The sequence below is a fragment of the Lissotriton helveticus genome, chromosome 5_1 (genome assembly GCF_964261635.1).
Source record: "Lissotriton helveticus chromosome 5_1, aLisHel1.1, whole genome shotgun sequence".
NCBI classification, from domain to species: Eukaryota; Metazoa; Chordata; class Amphibia; order Caudata; family Salamandridae; genus Lissotriton; species Lissotriton helveticus.
Genome location: NC_136065.1, coordinates 733,887,895 through 733,911,651, shown reverse-complemented (window position 1 = coordinate 733,911,651; position 23,757 = coordinate 733,887,895). Strand labels below are relative to the sequence as shown.

The window sequence follows — 23,757 nt, the reverse complement described above, 5'->3', positions numbered from 1 at the left end:
GCTTTTCAACAAATCACCAAAAACTGGAAAGACTTCACAAAAATATCATATCAGGCTTGGTGGTACGCAGTCTGCTATAATCACAGATTAGACACGACTTTTGTATACCCACTAACCCTGGCAACAAAAATAAAGGAATTGTGGGATCCTGTTATCTCCTTGTTTAACAAAAGCGCCAGACGCTCTTTGCCAATATCTGCCTTGCAACAGGAAGTTCCCAAACCTCCATGAAGGCCTCTTGACTGCTCCATATTGTTCCATATGCTTCATGTATCGTATTCTATTTTTGTATTTATAAATTGTATATTTCATATTACTGTTTTCAATTTTCTGAATGGTTTATAAGCATACTTTTTTTTTTAATGCTTCTCAGTCATGCTTACAGTCTACTGCACACCTTCAGTCGTTTTTCCTTTATTTCCCCCTTTTTTCTTTATGACTTCTACCAAACTTTATGGTTTTTTGCCATCAATGACATTATTGTATTTTCTTTCTTTTTATTTTTTTACTGTATTAGTGCTCGATCTTATGTAACATTTTTATTGGTTTATTGTGTTCATTTTGTCTGAAATGACTTTAATAAAATGTTTCTTGAACTTAAAAAAAATGAAATGAAAAACTCGGCTGTTCTATCCGCCAGATCTGACACTACCCTCTTCTCTGACAGAATGGTCCTATCTAAGGACCACCTCCTTTCCCCCACTGACTGTCAATGGTTTAAGGAGAGGACCATTGGCAAATGGTCTGAGAGAACCGCAGGGGCATGCGTTACATTCTCCACCTCACTATACAATGCTGATCCACCAAGAAATAATTGATATGAGAGTGATGACCATATTTTGTCTTATAAAAAGTAAAACCCCTGCCTATCCCGGCCCTCCCACGCCAAACATCTACCAGTTTAAATTCCATCATCAGATGTATTAAGCAGGCGAGTGATTTAGGGGAACTGACATATTTTGCTTAAGATGTTCTATCTAGCTCCTTGCTTATGACTATATTAAAATCCCCAAGTATGATCTGCACCGTGGTTTCCACTAGACACGCTTCTAGACTTATTAATGCATCTGGGGAATCACGATGTGGGCCATAATATGTGGCACAAACTAGCGGTGCACCCTGTGTGCCCATGCTACCTACTAACTATCTACCAGATGTATCCGATTCATACTTTACTAGCCTTACCCCACCATTGCTTCTAATGATGAGGGCCACCCCCCTTGTGGATCCTCTCTGGTCAGAGCATACAATATCCTAGACCCCGCGTAGTTTCCTAAAGGAAGCCTCACACTCCTTGCGTTCTGAGTGAGTTTCCTGGAGGATTATAATATGTACCCCACTATTCTTAAGATATTCTGCGACCATTGCTAGTTTCCTCCTAGATCTCAGACCATTGACGTTCCATGATAAAAACTGGCTTTTATTCATGTTTAGCTTTCCATGCCCTACTCCTATTATGCCTTCCCTGTAGAACCTTCTGTTTGACCAGTGCATGCTGACAGAGCTTTTGAAAGACCTTAGATTATTTATTAGTTGTCGAACTGAGAATATTTTTTTTTCCGAGGCTCCCACTGCCATGTGTGCCCCTCCCCCGACCACCCCCGAGGAACCCCCATTCCTATCTCTAGGCGATGAGTCTGCCCTTTGCAACCCCAACCCCTGAAGAGAGAGATTCAGAAGTGCACTAAGAAAGAAACAAAAAGAAACCCATTGGGCTGACTACTTTTACACAAACTTAAATTTGAGACTGCTAAATTACCACATCTAATAAATAAATAAATCATTACAGGCTGGGGCTAGATGTTGTAGCCGGGGCAGATGCTCCCTCCATCTGAGTTAGAAGGGAATCCACCTCCTCTAGATCGCTGATATTGTGCATTTTATGTTGCCACATAATCCTCAGCATGGCCGGAAACTTCATCTGAACCTGAACCCCTTTGCTCCTCTGGTCGTTCATCCTGGAAACTAACTGCCATTGTCTCTGTGCAGTTCTCTTCCCTACATATGATCTCACGTGGTGGTTAAAGTCCTGAAACTTCAGAGATTTCTCCTTCAAAGCACGCCCCAGGACCATCTCTTTAACAGTATATGTAAGAAAGTTTACCAGAATTTTCCTGGGGTCCTTCCTATTGGGATTCAGTTTGAACGGATCTCTATGTGCTCTTTGGATTTCATTAAAGAGATCTATATCCAGCCTATCTTGCAATAATCCTTCTTTTAATAGCCCCTTCTGCGACATTGAAAACTCTTACGTTGTTACGCCTAGTGTGAGTTTCATGGCGCTCAAGGTCCTTCTGTAAGGATTTGTTTTGCGTTTTCTAAATCCCATGTGTTCTGAGAAACTCCTGCTGATAAAACGTTCACCTCACTTTCAAGGGCTTCAGTACGATGTATGATACTATCTAGCTTCTCTTCCAACACCACACATTTTTCCTGAATCCCCCTTTTGATTCACCTCTGGGATCCCAAATTTCTTGAGAATATCCTGCCTCAGATTCAGTATGATGGTCTCCAGCTGATTTTCCAACTTCCTTTCTCCATCGGTACTAGCATCTGGCTGGCCTGGACCTTTCACAATAGGTGTCTAAGGGCCTTGAGAGTCCCAGTCATGTCCTGTGATTGTCTTTGGCAAACTCCATCCTGATGTCCATCCTGACATACATCTGTCTGATGTTCATCTGCCTGGTTATCTAATGGAGCAAAACAATTACTAAGAGGAACCACTGCTTGGGCCTCTGACCCTACATCAGCCTGTACCAAGTTTCCTCCACCTCCACCTCCCCCCTGTACGGGTACTATTCCCCTAGTCTGCTCCATAATCTTTAAGTAAGAATTAAGCGAAGCGGAGGGTTTTTGGAAGCGATCGCACCTCTTTAGGTCCACAACGCCTTGGCCTCCCCACAGTCTTTCCCATTTTCCTAGTCGGTGAGACAATAATGCTTTCATAAGCTCCTTTGCTCCCACCCCATTGGCTTCCTTCTTGGGGTCAGACCTCAGTTGGTATCTGTTTCTAACTAGTGGAGTTCGCAATGTGGTACCTGAAAAATCCCCTCTACCTGCACCATTGCCCTTGCTGCTCCTAACTTTAACATGTAAGGAAGTGCTATCTGCTCCTAGTCCTTCTACCAGACCCTTAGGTGTTGAAAGAGATAAAGAGAGTACCTGTGCTGGTGGTGTGAATAAATCTCTTTCCATCAATATCCTCTGTGTCTTTACTATTTACAGTCTCTCGCTGCTTCCTTCTTCTTCCAGCCTCTCCAAGGGGCAAGAAATAGAGTTTACTATTAGCAAACACTCATTGTCAAGCTCCTGGACCTCTGCTTCACAGCTCTGCTGTTTCTGCTGATCCTGATCTGGAAGCCGATGATTGCTGCAATCTTTGACCGCCGCCAAAGAACTGATGCCCAGCCCCAGAGGTCGCGTCTCTGTGCTGCACTCGTTCCTATCCACGAGCCTTCTGCACCTGGCCTTCAGAAAGAAAAAAGCACCCGCCTCACAGGAGAAAAAACCTGCCTACAATCTACCCAAATCGCCTCCTCATGCCTCCATATGCCTTAAACAATCCTGGTAAGTTCTGGCTGAGTCAGCCCGCGTTTCTCTCCCTTCGCATCGGGAGCTCCGTGACCAGAGTCAGCCCGCCGCCATGTTCCCCTGCCTCCCCACCCTTGTTGATGGAATTAGGGCTGACCCTATGAAAATGCCCTTTAAGTCCTCTGGGTATGTGGCTAAATTAGCACTATACGAGGATGATTTGACCCTGTACTTTATCAACCCGCAGGTTACGATTTCCATTCTCATGGATAGAGCCCACGATTTTGGTAAGGTGTCAGGCTATAAGGTCAATGTTGATAAGACGGAAGTGATGGATTGGCATCAGGCTAATGGTAGTGTAGGGGCAAGAACTCAAATGAGATATCTTGGCATCCTGATAACACAAAAGCTTGAAGATATCCCAGGAGCTAATTGGAAAAAGGTGAGTCAGGAGGTGGGGAGAATGTTAGCGAGATGGGCAAATTTACCATTAAACGTATATGGTAGAGTTAATCTTATAAAGCTGAACATCCTCCCAAAAATTACTTTTCTCTTTAACTTTATTCCATTGTTATTTCGGAGGGAGGACATAGCTAAATTAGAGGGTAAAATCAGTAGTTTCATCTGGGCATCAAAGGGACCTAGGATAGCATGGAAGAAACTGAGGAGAAGGTTGGAGATGGGTGGACTGGGCCTCCCGCATTTGTTTTACTATTGCTATACATTCCATTTTAAGAACTTCCGCTGCTAGCAGGCAAACCAGATGGCTCATCTATGAGGACACTCTTTGAGGCACTGCTTGGGAATTTAAGCCAGGGGCAACATCACTTCTTATTTAAGTACGGGGATCCAAAGTTTTTTAAGAAGGTGTGGTTGAAGACCCGGAGAGCGGCCTTAAAAACATGGGTGTTTTTTCGAAAGAGGTTTGGGGTACCATATTATGCATCATTGGTACCGATTTGGGATTCTCCAGGCACCCCTGACTGTTAATTAGATCAGCTCAGTCAACCGTTAAAATCTGCAGGCTTAAGTCACTGGGCAGATCTCAAAATGGGCTCTAGTCTGTTAGGCTGGGAACTCCAGAGCAATTGAACTATGAGACAACTCATGAGGTTTAAGTATTATCTGCTATGCTCCTGGTGGGCTGCCCAGAAGTGAGTGGAGGAGGAGGATGATCTATGGTTAGAACAGGAAATGAGAATGGGTCTGTTAAAAAAGGAAGTGTCAATCTGGTACTGGGCCCTTTTGGAGAAAGAAGATAATAGTCCATAGGATATATCTTATCTCTGGTAAGAGGGATGCGAGGAGGGGGTTTTAATGCAAGCATGGCAATCTTCCTTCTCCATTCTATGGGCAGTGGTGAAACCCGCCCCACTCAAGAGAAACCACCCTTTTACAATACGTAGGGTGTATTGGTCACCGGCTAGGCTTTCAAGAGTGACTGGGAAAGATTATGTATGTCCCAAGTGTGCGCTTCCTTTGGCAGATGAGCTCCATATGTTTATGCAGTGTCCAAAGATTGCAGCTTTTTGGATGTCGGTGTGCAATTTCATTGAGGAAGGGACTGGACAGCGGACAGAGGGAAGCCCTTGCATTATATTCTTTGGGCTTTGTTCAGAAGCAAGTCTACAAGTGAATTCCCGTCATAACAAGCTTTGTTTTTTATGTGATCTTACTGGCGCGGCGGACGATCTGTAGATTATGGAAATCTAAAAACTTCCCTCTTGGGATTGATTGTTTCAGAAACATTAAGTTTACACGTCAGAGTGATATTGCTTGTGAAGCTAGTAGCTTGGAGTGGGTTTGGGCACTGTATACAGCTTGGGGACAACAGCCAAGCGAGTCCAATGCTTAAACCAATATGTTGTGGTTCCAACTCCCTCTTGTCTCTTTATCAATATGGAAGGGAGAGGAATGTGGAAGCAGCAATATTCTTTGAAGGGTCAAGCTTAAAAGGCTCTCTGTGAGAGGTCAGAACTTCAACCAGCAAGAAAGTTGGCGGAATGAGGGCAAAATAAAAAAAAGAGAGAAAAAATAAAAGACATTCGAAGCCCAGCACAGGACAGATAATGGGAACTGGGTAAGTTCATACAATAACTCAGATTGATAGGAGCTTCCGCCCAGCTGAAGTTTCAAGAAACTTTGAGAATAATATGGAACAACAAAATGAATAGCATAAAAAAGCCAAACGAGGTTGCAGATTTAGTAAAACAGATTGAAGCATATCAAAAATAAAACTAGACACCGGAAGAAAGAGGGCTGAAATGGGTATAATGAAATACCTAAAATGGATTCTGGGAGGATTGCCCAGGGAGGGGTATGAGGGTTGTTTTGGGTTTTGGCACAGCAGGATGAAGAGTGAGCATGAAGTCACTGGGTGGGCAGCATATGGGAGAAAGCTTTCTTAAAAGAATCCTTATTTGCAATAAACAATGTGAAACAATTTGGCGAAGTGAAGGGATCGCATTGCAGTACAGCCGATTCCTCAGGAATACAATGATAGATACAAATAGGAACCTCTCTCTAAGGGTCCTGACATGGAATGTGAATGGCCATAGGGTGCAAATTAGGAGGAGGAAAATTCTGGAATATCTAAGACAGTCAGTGATACTAATACAAATGGAGACACATCTGCTGTGTAAAGAATGGGAAAGTATTTTGATGAAGCAAAAATGGATTAGCCACTTCGAATGCACTAATCAATCATGCTGTGTAAAGGGTGTAGTCGTTCTGATTAAAGGCTCCACTCAAGCAACCTTGAGAGAATTAATTGCTGATCCAGTGGGGTGATGACTATTAGCCATTGTTCAGAAACATAGAGTGGGGTACACATTTTTAGGAAACTTTAGCCCAAACATTGATGCTTCGGAGCCCCTCCAAGTATTATATTGCCAATTATTGGAGGTAAAAACTCCTATAATGATAGGAGGAGACTTTAATGTATCACTGCACCCTGCATTAGATAAGTCCACCACAAAAGGTATAGCTAACTCCCATAAGATGAGAGGGTGGTGCGTCAACTGATGAAAGACCTGGGTTGACTTACATTTGGAGACAAAGAGCCAGCAGAGACAAAGGGTTTACCTCTCATAATAAAATAATGGCCACAACTACAGGATCAACTTTTTTCTTGTTGATACCAGGCTCAACCAAAAGTTTAAAGAGATAATACACCTTCCTGAGAATCGGTCAGTTCACTCTGCAGTAGGATTACAGCTCCCATTTGATAAGATACCAGCCCCCATCCCAGATGGTCTTTAATGAGGACATCGCTAATAGATCAAGTAATAATTGGCCAACTGAAAAAAGATACAATATATATTTTTTTTAATAATCAGCGGTCCAGCCCACACACATATAATTTGTGACACTTCTAAAGCATTTATCAGGGGGAGGATAATATGCTATGCAGCATACAAACACAAGGAAACTAGGTGTAGACAAAGAGAGTTAGAACTGAAAATTGAAAGGGTCCGAAGAGACTTAGATACCCATGGTAATGCTCAAGAACAAATAAAGTTGAACAACAAAAATTAAAGAGGCAAGAAGTAAACTAGCAGAATATCTGGGAGGAATCATATGGGAAAACCAGGAGGCTAGCAAGCAAGCCCATTATGAATATGGCGAAAACTGTGGGAAACTATTAGCCTGGGAAACGAAAATGGAAAACACTAACAATCTTTTTAAGGGAATTAAAATCAATGAATCCAGCAAATGGTGCATAGGAAATACTGACATAGAGCTGGCCTTTGGAATCTTCATGAGCAAACTCTTCTGCGCAGAATCAGCTTTCTAAGAACGGAGCCACAATTGGCTGTGAGCAGCCACAGAAGAGCCCGTAGTAGAAGCCGCGGCTTCCAAAGAGTCAAAGAAAATGTCAGAAAGCAGACAAACCTGCTGTTCCATCAGAGCGAGTGTGGGAGAAATGTCCTGGCCCTGGTCTAACAAGCAAAGATTGGATGGCATAGACGGAATAGGCAGCAGCCCTAATGGAAAAATCGGCAGCAGAAAAAGTGTGCTTCAACGCCGCATCCACCTTTTTATCAACTGGATCAGCCAGGGAAGCATCCTCTGAACTAATAGTCCCCTGAGACGACATGCCAGCCATCAAGCAATCCACCTTTACAGAGGCAGGAAACTTAACTCTAAATTCCTGCAAGGGATATCGTTTTGCCAGAAACGACTCTGGTTCGTTGCTTTGATATTGCCCAAAGAAATCAGCGTCCTCCACATGCACCTCAGACTCTGGAAATAACAGGTTGGAACAGATGTGTTGAAGTATATCCCTAAGATCCGACCCCTACAAAAAACAATCTTTAAGGACCACATCTTCCTCCCCCTCCCATTCATGGGAAGGACCAATATCACATCTGGCCCTCTTGGGAGGAGGAACAGAGTCCTTGTCACTTCAGGCAGCCGCCACCGCAGCATTTATCATCTATTGTATCAATGCAAGGGAAGGGATTGCATCCTGAGAACCAGAAGAACCTTCCGTGGCAGAAGAAACCACCTCAGCACAGCCTCCATCATCACCAAATACCAAATGACCAGCAATACCCTTACGGCAAGCAGGAGTGCATACAAAGTGCACCATCACCAAGGAAACCAATTGCCTCAGGTCTGAATCGGCATGCCTAATCAATGACGTCACCACATGAGCCCCAGAAGAAGCGCGGCAAACCACGCGCCGATCCACACCAAAGACGGCACTAAGCCACGGCCCCAATATTACAGTGAGGGAATATGGAGCTCGCTTGTGACTTGGAGGCTGGAAAAAGCAATGTACGTCGAGTCCGCTAAAGTAGGACTCGGTAGTACCCCGTGACAAAGGATGTGGAAGTCAGGGAACCTGTACAGGCCCTACCGCACCATCGGAAGATAAGGGAACAACAATATACGCCAAGTCCGCTAAGCAGGTCTCGGAGTACAATAAATAAAAAACTTAAGCGTGAGGAGAGAACCCGCTACCTAACCACCTGGTAGCCAAGACAAAAAGAAAACACGTCGAGTCCGCTAAGGCAGGAGGCGAACGTGAAACATGATAAAGAGACGCTGAGTCCGCTACAGCAGGACTTGGACATATACAAAGGCATTGCAAATCCCTGTATCCTCTAGAGCAGGACAGGGGAGAATGCCCAAATGCCAAACAAGGGCGAGAAAACTAATAAGACACAGGAAACAGTGCCTCCCCCCCAAGAACGAGGCCCAAGTGTCCGCTAAAGCAGGACCGCCATCCCCAACTTGCCTGACAAACAGGAACATGAACAGCACTCGGAGTAGTGCAGAAACAAAAAAAAAAACAGGTAGCGTTGGGACTTTTGTGTCCTTTTATCTGATTGGTCATTGCCACTGGGGGCCATATTGGAGGGATAGGGAGACTAGTATGTAGCTTTTTTACTTGGAGTTTCTGTAGGAGCCGAATGTTCACTGTTAAATACTGTGGCGAGGAAGACGGACGGGGAGGTAATGCAAATATTCTGGAAGGTCCAGAATGAGTTGTCAAATGAATATGATTTGGTGATGAAAAGTGAGACTTCTGTTCCTCCTGTGGACATGAAAATTAAGTTAATATCTATAGCTCAGATTGAACATAGTGGTCAGTGAGGAACTATTAAGAAGATAAGAAAGGTGTTTTTGTGACCTTCATGGATGTTCATGTTTTGACGTTTATCAACAAATTGTTCTTGTTGTCAGAATTCTGATGAAGCTTTAAAATTGCAGAAAACTGATGTAGTCATCGAAGCTTTACCAGACGAGCCTTGGAAGGATTTAGCCATTGGGTTTTTGGGACTTTATGAAGGTATTCTTCAAGAAAGGTTTTATGCATTTAGTACCCATTAATTCTTTTTCAAAATGAATGGACTGCAAATGGTTTGTGAAGCCTAACACTCATGAAGTGATTGTTTTTCTGGAGGAGTTTTTTAGAAGAGAAGGATATGCTGATTCTAATACTTGTGATAATGGTGTGCAATTTACTTCGGTAAAGTTACATAATTATTTTGCTACTTTTAGGATTAAGCATAAATGCACTGCATTCTATTAGCCGAAAATTAATGGTCTTGTGGAAAGATTTAATAAGACTGTAGTTGAAGGAAATCAATTGGCTATGAAAGAAGGGATTGATATCAAAGAGCATAGTGCCAAATTGATTTAGTCATACCATTGTACTCCTCATTGATCCACTAAATTTCACATTTTTTATTACTCAAATGGAGAAATCCTAAGCCAGGTTTGAATCCCAGTTGGTTGAAAAGTAAATGTTGTATCATTGACATGTAAAAAGAGTATTATGAGGTGACGGGGAATGTGTTAAATAAGAACAATGAGACAAACAGTAGTCATGATGTACATGTTAAACATGTTTTCCTGTATGATACGAAGTGTTATTGGGTAAAAATCAAGCTATGGCATGTTTCTAAAGGTAGCTCAACATTTTCTAAACCTTCGAAAATTGTGAAATTGAGTAAAAAAACATCAGCCTTTTTGAACAATGGCTGTTCAAAATTAGCTTGTATTAATAAGAATGTTTGTTCAAATATTGTTGTTTTTCCTAGTTCTGATTTTGTTAGTGAATCATATGCGCGTTTTGGGGTGAACAGTAAAGAAAATGCTGTCTCTTCTTCCTCGGATGCTGTTGGCAATGGTTCTCTGTAAAAGGATCCTGATGTGTCTTGTTATTCAACTTTAGGCACTTCTTATATTTAACAACCAATACCAATATGAGTATAATTTTATTCTCATTTCTTTTCTTTTTTTGTTTGTTTATAAAGAAGGTTGGTTTGTAGTAACGTAGGCTTAATAGAATGTTATTGGGATGTTCTAGAATTCTGTCTTACGGTATTCTATGCTTTTCATTGATTGCTTGTACTATTGTTTAAAATGTATGGCACATTCTAAATTATGAGAATGAGGACTCCTGTGTTGTGGGTGCTCCAATAATTTCCATCTTGTAACTCCATCAAGTGAAGTTTATTGTATGCCCTGGTGCCGAACTGGGAATTGATGCTTCTCATCCCCAGGTGATTTAAACTATCCAGATTTACTCTGTGCCTTGCAAACTAGAGCCTGGATCGAATTTCTTTCCTAGACAACCAGACACTTCTTATGAAGCCTCGCCCCTTCGTCTACCCTGCCCCCTCCAACCCGCGCAGACTAACCTCCTAACTGGGGCAGAAAGAGAGCAAGCATTCTCAACCTGTAAACCTAGGTGTTGTAGTACCCCACCTAAAGTAATTTAAGACTCTCTCTTGAACGTAATTTGTTCATTTCACTTTAAAGGCGCTTATTTAGTTAGGAGAACAACTAATTTCTCTTAAAATCATCAGCCAAAAGGAATCTAAAATGCACCATTATGTGTGATATTGTTTGCTTGTAAGGCACTATTATATGTGCATGTGAGTGCATCCATGTTTTCTGAAGTTCATTTGTACATGTGTAACTTTGTGCATTTCTTTGTGTGAGTATCTGTGCATCAGTGTGTGCTTTTGTTTATGTGCTTCTACTGTATGTCCATTCACACCTGTGCTTGCATGTAATGTGTGTTTATCTGTGAATATCCATCTGCACCGGTTTATGGAAATCAATCAGTCAAATCTGTTTATTTCGGATATATAATCCATCAAAATACAATGAAACAATCCAGGCATTAGCCAAACTGGCTCAAATAGCAACCAATAGTTTAAGAAGAAAAACATACAGTAAATAAAAACATATTAACACTGATGCCACCAGGCACATTGTAAAGGGCATCTGCTTTGTAAAAAGGGAGAGGTACAACAATCATTATTGCACAGGTCTTTTCTAAATCAGTGAAGTGCTTTGGTAAGGAGTCTAGACCCCACTGGAAATCTCGTCACCTAGCCCATTTCTGTGACGTTAGGAAACCTTAAAAAACATAATCGCACTAAGATGCCATTGATCATCCGTATAAAGTGCAGATGCATGATAAAAGGGAGATAAAACTGACGTTATTACAAATAACATTTCGAAATCAAAACAGTACTTCTCAGAACGTTTCCAAAACAGTAAAGTGCTTCAGGGAGATATCTAGACGCCACAGAAATATCGGCCCTCTTCCCCATCTCAATTAATTTTGTTTGTGGAAATGTATTTGTGTCTTTCAGTATGTGTGTGTTTATACTAGCGTGTATCTCAGTATATTAGTATATATTTGTGGGGACTATCAGTGTATGTTAATGTGCATGGGTAAAAAAAGATGTGCCCGTCTATCAGCATATCGTTTTATGGCCATCTGTGTATCAGTGAAACACAGCTTAGCTGTGTACATCAATTACTTGTGGCATTATGGACTATACAGCAAAGAACACATTCACTTAAAATAGCCCAGACATATCAGCTTTGCCAATGCTTTTTTCATTATTTTGCATATTAGCAAGAGATGTTTTCTTGTGGTGTTCTGCACCTTCTTTGTAAGCCACAGATTCCTGGTTCTGGAATGTGGGGAAGGTTGCCTAGCACTGTTTGAACTGATAGAGCAGTTACGCCTGACTAGCTGCTGGATGGGGTCTCAAAGCTCCTTCTAACTTGAATAAAGCCTGCTCTCTTCAACTACCTTAGCCTGGACCTTTAATTGTGAGAGACCAACTTCTACATTTTGGCGATAATGTACCTAAGCAAATTAAGAGACCCCCAACAGCCTATTTTTAAATAAGAAAGCTCTACAATTGTCTACTTACAATGACTATCCCTCCTACCACCCGGTGGCCTGATGCTCATCTTATTCATGATCTGTCAAAGAGGTGAAGGTTCCTGTGATTTTCTGGCATCCTGCTGCAGTGTTTAATGTTACGGCATCATCCGGAGTTTGCTTCATCAACATCTTCGCTCAAAAAGGACTTTGTGAGTTGAGCGGACCCTGGAGGGAGGTTTTGCTGTCTTGGTGGGGTGCACAGCTCAAGGTATGTACTCTGCGCTTCAGTTTCGCTGACATTTTTATCCGCTCTCCACTTTGCCTGAATTGCGGAGCGGCCTTCTCTTCAAAGCCAGATCCTGACGTCCTTGCGTACCAATGCGGTGGCCATCTTAAGTGTTCCATACTTGTCTAACTTCCTGTGAGGCATAATTCTTGTGGCCTGGCCCAACGTCATTGCATACTTACGCGGCAAATATTTTCCTTTGGGCTGACAGTGTTGAAGTTGTGTGCTGACACGCACAGCTGATCTCACATGTCATAAGTGCTGTGTCATTTTCAAGTAAAGCTTCCATCTGCGTGCTGATGTCATCTTTGTGGGATCTTCCTGTTTGGGATGACAGTTTTGAAGTTGTGCTCTGACAAGCACAGCTGATCTTATGTTTCTTCAGTGCCATGTCACTTCCAAATAAAGTTTCCATCTACGCGCTGATGCGCACATCTTGTATTATTTCATCATTTGTTGTGCGCACAGCTCTTTTCATCTTAGTCTAATTACCATCAGACCTTTCTTCCACAGCTGTTCATGAATGCCTTCGTAGAAAGCTGAAAACTTGGCTCTTAACCCAAAAAGTTTGCTTTAGTTATCAGGTTACTATCTGTTTCACTGTCATTTTGCTGCTAGAGCCTTGAGACCTCCTGGTGAGTTGCGCACTTTATAAGAATATCTGACATTGACATTGACATTGACATCTGGCCTCACCACTTCAGAAATCATTTAGTGACATTCCATCATACACACGGCAGAATTCTATGTTGAAAACGTCACTCATGTGCTGATGGGCACAGCTTGTTCTTTTATTTCATGCACTCTACACGCTGATTAGCAGTAATTTTATTATTTATGTTGTCATATTAGCTGTGTTTCTGTCACAGTGGTATTATAATAAGTTTTTCCTCAAATATGTGTGTATCACTTTCGCTGATACACACAGCTCATTTCTTTCTGACTCTCATTTTATGTAATAGTACAACATTACAAAGATAATGCAGAATGTTCGAGCACCACCGCTTTTCCTCTATTCCCTAGGTGTACCTCCTATACTCTTTCAAAAGTGGAAGAAGGTGTTTAATCACTATGCTCGTTTCTCTGGTACGTCCCTCAGTGCAGAGAGGAAGACTTCTCTGCTAATGCACTGTTTAGGTTCTGAGGGACAGGAAGTATTTGAGCACCTACCTGATCTCACTGATACTGATTCTGCATCACTTAATGAGTATGACATATGTATCAAAAAGCTTGATTTACACTACCTACCTAAGATAAGTACTGCGCTTGAACGCTATCATTTTGGTAGAAGGATGCAGAGGCAAGATGAGTCCCTGCAGCAGTACATAACAATTTTGCGTAGGTAAGCCCCAACCTGTAACTTTGGTGCCACATTGGAGGAACACCTGAGGGATCAGTTTATGTTGGGTTGTGTTCAAGACAAGACTAGGGATGCTCTATGGCAAAAGGACAATCCATAACTACAAGAGGTTATTACCATCACAAAGAGCCATCAGCATTCGAAAGCGTAAATGTAAATGTAAATGTCATGGTACTTATAGAGCGCACTGTCACCAGACGGTCACCTTGCAGTGTCGCCTATTCGGCTTCCTGGCGCTTATACTCATACCCCTGTGGAACCCCCCTGGCTTTCCCTGTGAAGTGTCCACTCCTGGGCACCCCCAGGGTGAAGTCAGGCATCCTTAGCGCTGTTGGGGTCGGTGTGAAGGCTAAGCAAACTATTGCCCAGAGTTGCAGCGTGGGGCCTGTGATAAAAATAGGCACCGAGGCGAGAATTAACGGGTCCGAGGAAATTAAGCCCGAGACCCCGCCGATGCGGGAATCGAACCCTAGTCCCTGGCCAGAACTCTGCATCAGGGTCTGCCGCTCTAACCATTGAGCCACACTCCTCCAGTGTGGCTCAATGTGTTGACACCATAAAGAAAGAATCTTCTTCTGATAAGAACGATCACTCTGAGGTCAAGCTTGTGTCAAGTAAGTCCATTAAATCTAAAAATGTCTTAGATCAAAAACTTTCTTATCAACCTCAAAGAACCTCTTATCAAACTCAAATATCTTCTTATCAAGGTCAGAGATCTTTCAATCCAAAGCATTTTCACGGCATGTGTTAGAGGTGTGGTGACTCTGGTCACATGGCTGATTTTAAAAACTGTCCAGGTTGGAAAGTAATTTGCAAACTTTGTGGTAAGAAAGGTCATGTTTCCAAATGTTGTAGATCTGGAAAAGATCACAAGATTGTCAAAGAAGTTGATGTCTATGATGAGGATGCTGAAGAAGTCATTAGTTGTCAGGTTTCAGGGAATGAGCCTTATGGTCCTTATGAGGATGTTTTAGTTAATGATGGATCTGTTAAAATGCTGTTAGACTCTGGGGCCAAGATTACCCTTGTTCCCAAAGTATTTTGTTGAGAGTAATGTACAAGATAAATTTGTTATTAAAAAACCTGACATCAGACCAAAGAGATATGGTGGAATCACCATTGATCTACTTGGTTACTTTTTGGGGTCAATTAATTTCAAGGGGAGGGTGATCTCTCAGAAAATGTACGTGTCAATGAAAGGTGACTCACTTGACTTCACCAATGTTGGCTCCACCAAAGAGATCTGCAAGTGTTTCTTGTCTGCAACGAAGATCCTCAGGTCTGTCTGAAGGAGTTGCCTCCTGTTAGGGTGGTTGACTATTTGGTAAATGATTTGATTAAAGATTTTCCTACTGTTTTTCGCAAGTGACCTAGGCAGTTTTAAAAATTATGTACATCGCATAAGACAAGCAAAATATTAACCCTAAAGTTGCCAAAGTTTAGGAGTGTTCCTCTCTTAGTAAGAGAGAGCATGAAGTGTGAGCTGGACAAACTTCTGGCGAGGGGTATCATCCAAGAACTTGAGGCAACAGAGTGGGTCTCACCGGTAGTGATGGCACGTAAGGCTAATGGTGAGGCCCGACTCTGTGTGTACTTGAGGGAACTCAACAGAGCGGTGGCCGTTGACCACTACCCTCTACCCAATATTGCTGAAATGTTGTGTTCTCTTGAAGGGGCTAAGTACTTTTCTTCTTTGGATTTTAGTGACATCCTTTGGTATGTTTAAGTTTCTTAGAATGCCCTATGGACTAATTTCGGCTGCCACCATTTTTCAAAGGGTAATGGTGGGCATTCTTGGAGATTCAAAGGGTGTGAAGGTGTATCAGGATAATGTGCTCAATTTTGGAATTGATTTGGAACAACATGATTTGAGGTTGAGGTCTGTTTTAGGAAAGTTACAAGATGCCGGACTCACCCTTTGAGCTGACAAATGCAAGTATAATGTCAAGGATATTGAGTACCTTGGACATTTTGTTTCAGCAGAAGGAATCAAACCCAAGAAAACTCTTGTGGATTCTATCCTCAATTTGTGTTCACTAGCTATCAAGGATGAGCTTGTTACATTTTTAGGTATGGCTTAATTTTATCATAAATTCATTCTGAATTTGGCAGAAAATACCTTATCTCTAAGGTCATTGTTGAAGAAAGGGAGTAAATATGAGTGATCAGAAGATTGTGAAAAGGAATTCATTGATATTAAGAATCACCCCACAATGCACCATGCCTGAGTCTTTTCTCATGACCGATGCCAGCTCAACTGGTCTAGGGGCAGTACTGTTTCAAAAGGTAGATGGTGTAGAAAAAAAACATCTTGTTGATCTTCTGGCCCCTAAGAGATGAGGAATGTAATTACTCTGTTGTTGAGCAGGAAGTGCTGGGTGTGTTCTGGACCGTGCGTCAGATAAGAACATTTTTATGGGGTAAAAGATTTAAGATCCCATCTGACCACAAACCGCTCAAAGAGGTTTTTACAAAGAAGGGCATAGATTTTGTCTCTCACCGCATTCGCAAGTGGGTGGTGGCTCTTCAAAAATTTGATTTTGTCGTATTTACCTGGTTCTAATAATATTCTCGCAGACTGTCTTTCAAAACTTGGCTGTGTGGATGATGACACGATTGATGATATTGAGTGGTTTGCCGGAGAGTATTTGGAAGAGGATTTGAATGTGTGTTTGATCAGTGAAGGTGTTGTTTCGGAAAATGAGTGGAAGGAACACCTTGTTAGTGATGTGACTCTACAACAGGTCATCACCATGGTGAAATACGGTTGGTGTGATAAGAGGGACTGTGATGATCTGCTCAAGGGTTATTGGCATGTCAAGGAGGATTTGGCTGTCGTAGATGGTGTACTTATGCGTGGAAGTACGCTTATTCCACCACTTGTCTTAAGGGTGAAATTGGTTGGGAGTGCTAAAGCCTCGCACATGGATATAGACAAGGCCAACAAGAGAATCAGGGTAGTGTACTGGTGGCCTGCCATGGATGTTTTTGTAGAAAGACTTGTTCGGGAGTGTGCAAAGAGTGCTAATTGTGACAAGTCATTCAATTGTAGGACACAACCAATGGTAGTTAGAGAGCAGGCTGCTTCTCCTTGGTCTGACATTTCCATAGTCATTTTGGGAGTAGCGAAGTTGAAATCACAAGATCGTTATGTCATTGTATGCATTGACTTGTTTTCACGGTGGTTGGAGATTAAGATTGTGAACTCAGTTGGGTCTGTTGTTGTTGTAGAGTTCTTGGATGAACTTTTTGAGCGAGAAGGCTTCCCACAAACCATTTTGTCTGATAATGGAGTTCAATTTACTTCTCATTTATTGGAGGATTTTCTGACTTCTGCCCTGTATCACCCACAAAGTAATGCTGTGGTTGAAAGGTTTAGCAAAGTTCTTAAGGAAGCTATGCAACAGGCTTGTTCTTTTGGTGATTGCTGGGAGGTTGCTGTGAGAAGATATATAATTTCACTCTCCATTCCTCAACAGGTGTGGCTCCCTTTTGGCTGTTAAAAGGTAGAATGGCGAATGTGGAAGTGGCCCTCTCTTGGGTTTCTGCAAAGAGAGCGTTGGTTGATGAAAAGGTGGGTAGCACAGATGGTTGGAAGGAAAGAGAGAAAGGTAGGATGGATGAAAGGAAAATTTGTTATGATATGACAAAAGCTGTGAAGAGTATGATAATTGAAGTTGATGACTGGGTCAAGATCAAGTTGCCAAGGAAAACTTCTGGTATGTCCAAATTCAGTCAGCCAATTTAGGTCATCAAAGTGTTTAAGAATGCCGTAAAAACGAGTGATCACAGGATTTGGAATTTGGGCAGAGTGGCAAAATGCCGCTCAACACCTGCATGTCCCGCCAGTGGTTCCTATTCTTGGGTGGTTAAACAAGAATCTGAGGTCCCTGAGAGGTGTTTGAGACTGCTTCGTTTGAAGCGTTTTTCTCTATGTTTTCAAGATTATGCTTCTTAACGTATTGATGTTTTTTACAACTTGTTTATTCCATGCCTTTCTGTATCTTTTTGGTTTATTTATCTGTATTGTTCTTTTGTTTGTTTATGAAGGGGGAGGTGATGTGGTGTTCTGCACCTTCTTTGTAAGCCACAGATTCTGGTTCTGGAATGTGGTGAAGGTTGCCTAGCACTGTTTGAACTGGGAGAGCAGTTACGCCTAACTAGCTGCTGGATGGGGTCTCAAAGCTTCTTCTTACTTGAATAAAGTCTACTCACTTCAACTACCTTAGCCTGGAGCTTTTATTGTGAGAGACCAACTTCTACAGTTCTGTACAAGCCGTCAGAATGTATACGTTTTCCATAAAAACTAAAGTAGACCCCTTCAAATCCATTCTATTCTTAAATGACGGTTTGCTTTCTGATGCCTTGATAAATAACTAGTAGGCAATGAAGAACTTTGTTACATAAGAAAAACATTTGCAGCACGTTGTTGAAATTTGAATGATTACTTAAACAATGAAAACTTCAAAATCGTTTGGTAAAACATTAAAGAAGGATTTCAGGAATTTCATGACTAAATACCTTACAATCCAGTCTACAAACTCTTCCCTCGTGAGCCACCATATCTCCCGGTGCCTGGAGGAAATAAGGTCGAAAGAAACTATCCTGCATTGGCTCACCATCTCCTTCCAGGAGCCGCAATCTTGCTCTGCAAAAATTCAATGCATTTTATTCAGTACATTATTAAACACACATTTCTGTCAAAAAGTTTGTGAAAGACACAACAATACTGTATGGCTCTACTTATATGTTATCACAGAAAGCAGAGTTGTATTTATTTATTTGAACAGTTTTATGAAGCGCGAACAAGACCTGTACAGTTATCAGAGCGCTGTACAAAGGAGAAAAAGCATGAAGGGATATGTAAGGTACCAGAAAAGCAACAAAAGTCATAAGGAGCACGTGGAAAAACTGAATAACAATGTTGCACCGAAGTAACAACCCATCTTAAGGGACATGTAAAGTTCCAGAAGAGCAACAAATCCCATAGGGCACATAAAGAGACAAAAATAAGAACTTTTGAACAAAAGTATCAAAGAGTGTACACAAAAAATAGAAGTAAATTTAAATGACTACAGTATTATTGCTGTAGATGGTCATTCAGGAGTAACAATTTAACATGAGGTGGTAGAAGAGTTTAATCAGATCTCAGGAGGAAGAGCGTTCCATATTCTCTGAACCAGACCAGAGAAAGCACAATTGTTTGTTCTTTTCTTTTTGAATTTGGGAGGTTGCAACAGTAGGGTATTAGAGCTTCTTAAGTTCAAATTCGAACCCAAAATTTGCCAGGTATAGGGGGGTGTTGTAGTGAATAGCGTTGTGCGTCATGCAAGCTATCTTGAAACAGATCCTTCCTTCGATAGACAGCCAGTTTAGTTGCATTAGGTCTGTTGTGATCTGGTCATGTTTTCTGGAACCAGTGATGATTCTAGCCAAAGAATTCAGAGAGGCTGTAAGAGGTGCCAATCTAGCTTTGGGTAACCCAGCTAGGGTCACCAATCCATATTCCAAGCGTGAGATAACTAGGGATTTGACTGCTGACTGAATGTCTTCAGAAGGCAAGAAAGGCTTGATTTTGCTTAAGGTGTTGATTTGATGATTGACTTACCTTATAGTTGCACTGATGTGATCTTGCATATTCAGGTATTTGCCAAGAGTTATACCTAAAAATCTTGCAAAGTCAACAACATAAGGGGTGCAGTTGAATGCTGTAAGTTGTTTGAGCCTGTCTTCAGTGGGTGCAGAGTGATTGAGGGGGGCAATAAGGAGGAATTCTGTTTTGAGAGTATTTAGCAAAAGATGATTATGAGTTAACCATTGTTGAGTTTTTAGCAATGCATAAACTGTGCATTGCTAAAAACTCAACAACATAAACATAAACATAAACATAAACACAACATAAAGTATTTATGTCATCTGGTGAAGTAATTTTCAAATACAATTTAGTGTTGTCAGCATACATATGGTATTGAATGTTAGAGTGGTTCAGGATTTCGGAGAGTGGTTCCATGGGAAGGTTACAAAGCGTGGGCGAGAGAGTGGAACCTTGAGGCACTCCAATTGTGACCTTGGTACTGGTTGCAAGGGAGTGGTTAACTTTGATTCTTAGTGTTCTGTTTCGTAGGAACAAGGCAAACCAATTTAAGACAGGTCCCGTTAGCCCCATCCATTTTTGAAGAAGAACAATCAGGTTTTCATAAAGTACATTCTGGTCAAGAGTTGAATGTTTTGTATTGAATGTTTGGCAACAAATAAAACCCTCAGCTTGAGTCATTTTAGGTCAAGTAATATGCTGTGTTGTACAAAGACTACCTACGACAATAACTATTTTCATTTCATTAACATGCATAACAAGTGTAGAGAATAAAATGTAAATGTTTTGTCTGAAGAAACAAACCTAGCAAGGTAGTAATTTTTTGTTCATGATAATTTACATAATTATAGCTAACGGTCAGAATTGTAATGTCAAATACTGGTGGATACATGTGCTGAAACCACCTGTCTCTGTGTTTTCAAGTTTCAGGTTAAAAGCATAATATATCTGTAATTTTAGTTTTGAAAGAAAGTATAATCTAGTTGGGCAGCTTGAATGTATGATGGAACAACGCAAGCAATTCCAACACACGGCTTTACACACGGTCTTTACAACGACCCGTCTTTACCTCTGCATTCCTTTACCATGCAAGTCTTTACAACGCACAACCACTTTGCCTTAGGGGAAAACCCTGGAATTTGGAAAGGTATAAATTACTTTTCCAACTTCAGTCGGCGCAACAGTAGGGATAGTGTTGGACTTCGAAGTCCAACGCTGCTTCCCCTATGTCAAGTAGTTGCAGTGGTAAAGAGGGGTCTCTGTACAGACCACGTTATAAAGGTAGTGTGTGGCTTAGACTTTGTGGTTAATGATGTTTCCTTTACTCCGTGCATCCCACCTTGACACACCTAGAGAGGTTATCAATGACTGTTAGTCACTGCCAGCTTTGGCCCAAACACCCTTTCTGCTCCTGCTGCTCTGTCCCACATCTATCTCTGTCCCCAGTTGTGTTCAAGCCCCTTTTAATGACTGAAATCTCCTCTCCTTCCTCTTGCCACTTTTTTAACCCACCCCTCCTTGTTTGCTTGCTTGTAACCAGTATCTTTGTTGCCCCCCACAGCTTTTTTTTGTATGTGGGCATACAGTAATTAATCTGTTGCACAGCAAGACAGGCAGGGCAAAGCTAGGAGGATGACAGGGGTGTACAGAGTACTTCACTATTTTTAGAATGGGGACTCTGTCCCCCCGGCCCAAGTCTGAGAGAAGTCATGTTGTGCCCCAGCATTGTAGTTAGTTGCATTTCGAAACACTGTATTAGAGGTAGGCGAGTCACTGAAAGCTCAAGCCAGATGCTTGCTTCTGGCTCAGCTCGAGGTCCTTTTGGACTTTCAACTCCAAACGAACGAAGCTTTCATGTGGCTTCTGACTGCTGTGCTCTAACCCCATGTACCAAGAACTGTAGAACTGTAGACAAAGCATTACTTTTTGATGTAAAATAGGTGACATAACATGCATTGGCAAAGCCAATAGTTCTAGCCTATGCAAAAATTACTGGCTTTGCCAATGTGTTTCAGCCATGCTGTACACCAGAGTGGCTGCTGTTCAGCATGGCTAAAAGATCATGGCGTAGAAGACAGTGGTGTGGAATGTCGTAAAGTGGAATGGCAAAGAGTGGAGTAGAGTGTTGTCGAGTGGCTGAGATTGTTGTGTATTCTAGTGGCATAGTGTGGAGTCACGTAGGGTGGTATACATAGAGCAGAGTGGACTGGTGTAGAGAGCATTATCATAGAGTGCTGCTGAGTTTAGTGGCATAGAGTGCAGTAGCATTGAGTGCAGTGGCATTAAATTCAGTGGCGTACAATGCACCATCAGAGAACGCAGTGGTGCAGATTAGAGTGGTACATAGTAGAGTACAATGGCGCAGAGTGGAATGGCTCAGTGTGGAGTGGCACAAAGTGGAGTGGAATAGATTTGCGTAGAGCACAGTGGTGTAGATTTCAGAGGCGTAGAGTGGTGCAGAATGGTGTAGAGTACTGCAGAGAGGAGTGGCATAGAGTTGAGTGATGCAGAGGGTAGTGGGGCAGAGTAGAGTCAAGTGGCATAAAGTGCAGTGGTGTAGAGTGGTGCAGAGTAGAGTAGCATAGAGTTGGGCATAGTAGAGTATAGTGCCATAGAGTGCAATGGCTTAGAGTGCAGTGGCATAGAGTGGAGTAGAGTAGAGTGGAGTGGCGTAGTGCAGAGTAGAGTTCAGCGACGCAGAGTACAGTGATATAGAGTAGAGTGCAGTGGCGTAGAGTGCAGTGATTACGAGTAGAGTAGCACAGCGTGAAGGGGTGCAGAGTGGAGTAGAATGGCGTAGAAAGCAGTGGCGTAGAGTACATTGGTGTAGAGAGCAGTGGTGCAGGGTAGATTAGAGTGGTGTACAGTCAACTGATATAGAGTGCAGGGGCAGAGTAGAGTCAAGTGGCATAAAGTGCAGTGGTGTAGAGTGGTGTAGAGTAGCATAGAGTGGTTCATAGTAGAGTATAGTGCCATAGAGTGCAGTGGCTTAGAGTGCAGTGGCATAGAGTGGAGTAGAGTGGAGTAGAGTAGAGTGGAGTGGAGTAGAGTGGAGTGGAGTAGTGCAGAGTAGAGTTCAGTGGCGCAGAGTACAGTGATACAGAGTAGAGTGCAGTGGTGTAGAGTGCAGTGATTACGAGTAGAGTAGCACAGCATGAAGGGGTGCAGAGTGGAGTAGAATGGCATAGAATGCAGTGGCGTAGAGTAGATTGTTTCAGAGTAGAGTGAAATGGCGTAGAATGGAGTGGTGCAGAGCAGAGTAAAGCAGTGTAGAGTGGTAATGGCGTAGAGTAAAGTGGTGTAGAGAGAAGTGGTGCAGGGTAGATTAGAGTGGTGTACAGTCAACTGATGTAGAGTGCAAGGGCATAGAGTTGGGTGTTACAGAGTAATTGCATTGGTGTACAGTGCATTGGCAAAGGGTGCAGTGGCATAGAATACAGTGGCAAAGAGTGGTGTTGTGCAGAGTAGATTGGTGTGGCCTAGACTGGAGTGATGTAGAATGCAGTGATGTAGAGTTGAGTGTCGAAGAGTGCATTGGCATTTAATAAAATGGCACAAGATAGAGTAGAGAGGCATAGAGGGTAGTGGCATGGAGTGCAGTGGCTTAGAGTGCAGTCAGGCCCAGACTGGCCATAGCGGGCACCAGGCCATCCCCCGGTGCTCCGCACGGGTGGGGGCCGTTTTTGCAGCATAGCTGCAAAATCAGCCCTGTACCAAAATCTGCCGAAAACCGGCCCTGGCAAAGCGCTCGGCGGCACCTCCAACTCCCCCGAGTGGGGTGGGGGGGGCCGGACGAGCACCTTGCCGGGGCCGGTTGTGGTTCCCAGTCCAGCCCTGAGTGCAGTGGCGTGGAGTGGTGTAAAGTGAAGTGGTGCAGAGTAGAGTGCAGTGGTGTGGAGTGGTGTAGAGTGGAGTATTCATGGTGTGGTAGCACAATGCCATTACAGACAACACATTTTCAATTGAAATTACCATTACATTTGCAAAAACATACAGTTTCACTAATAAAACTACACAGTGCACAAACACAAATGTGTGGAAATAGCTCACCTAGTGTAAAGATTTGGTTTGATCATAAAAAAGTATTTATTTCCAACACACTTCAGCAATAACAAAAATTGTGTTTCATTTGGGTGTCTGATATATTCTGAAATACTTACACAGTTATTTAAATGTTATTGTGTGCTAGAAAAAAACTATTTTCTACCCTCAGTATCCAGCAAGATTGTCACATAAACCCTCTCACTTTGAAGTCAGAGAAGTAAAAGTAAACAAGCACCCTCGGAAGACAAAGCCTGACATTTGACCTTGGTCTTTGAATGCACAGCAAATGTGAA

The 23,757-nt window shown here is 42.3% G+C and overlaps 1 protein-coding gene across 1 annotated transcript in view; it reads right to left on the bottom strand.

Annotated features, from left to right (window-relative positions):
* MYPN (myopalladin) overlaps positions 1 to 23,757 on the bottom strand; it is a 2,138,596-nt gene that overhangs the window by 500,826 nt on the left and 1,614,013 nt on the right. Inside the window, exon 16 of the mRNA XM_078643205.1 lies at positions 18,349 to 18,475. Within this exon, the coding sequence (XP_078499331.1) occupies positions 18,349 to 18,475 (127 nt within the window). The remainder of the gene's footprint in view (positions 1 to 18,348; positions 18,476 to 23,757) is intronic.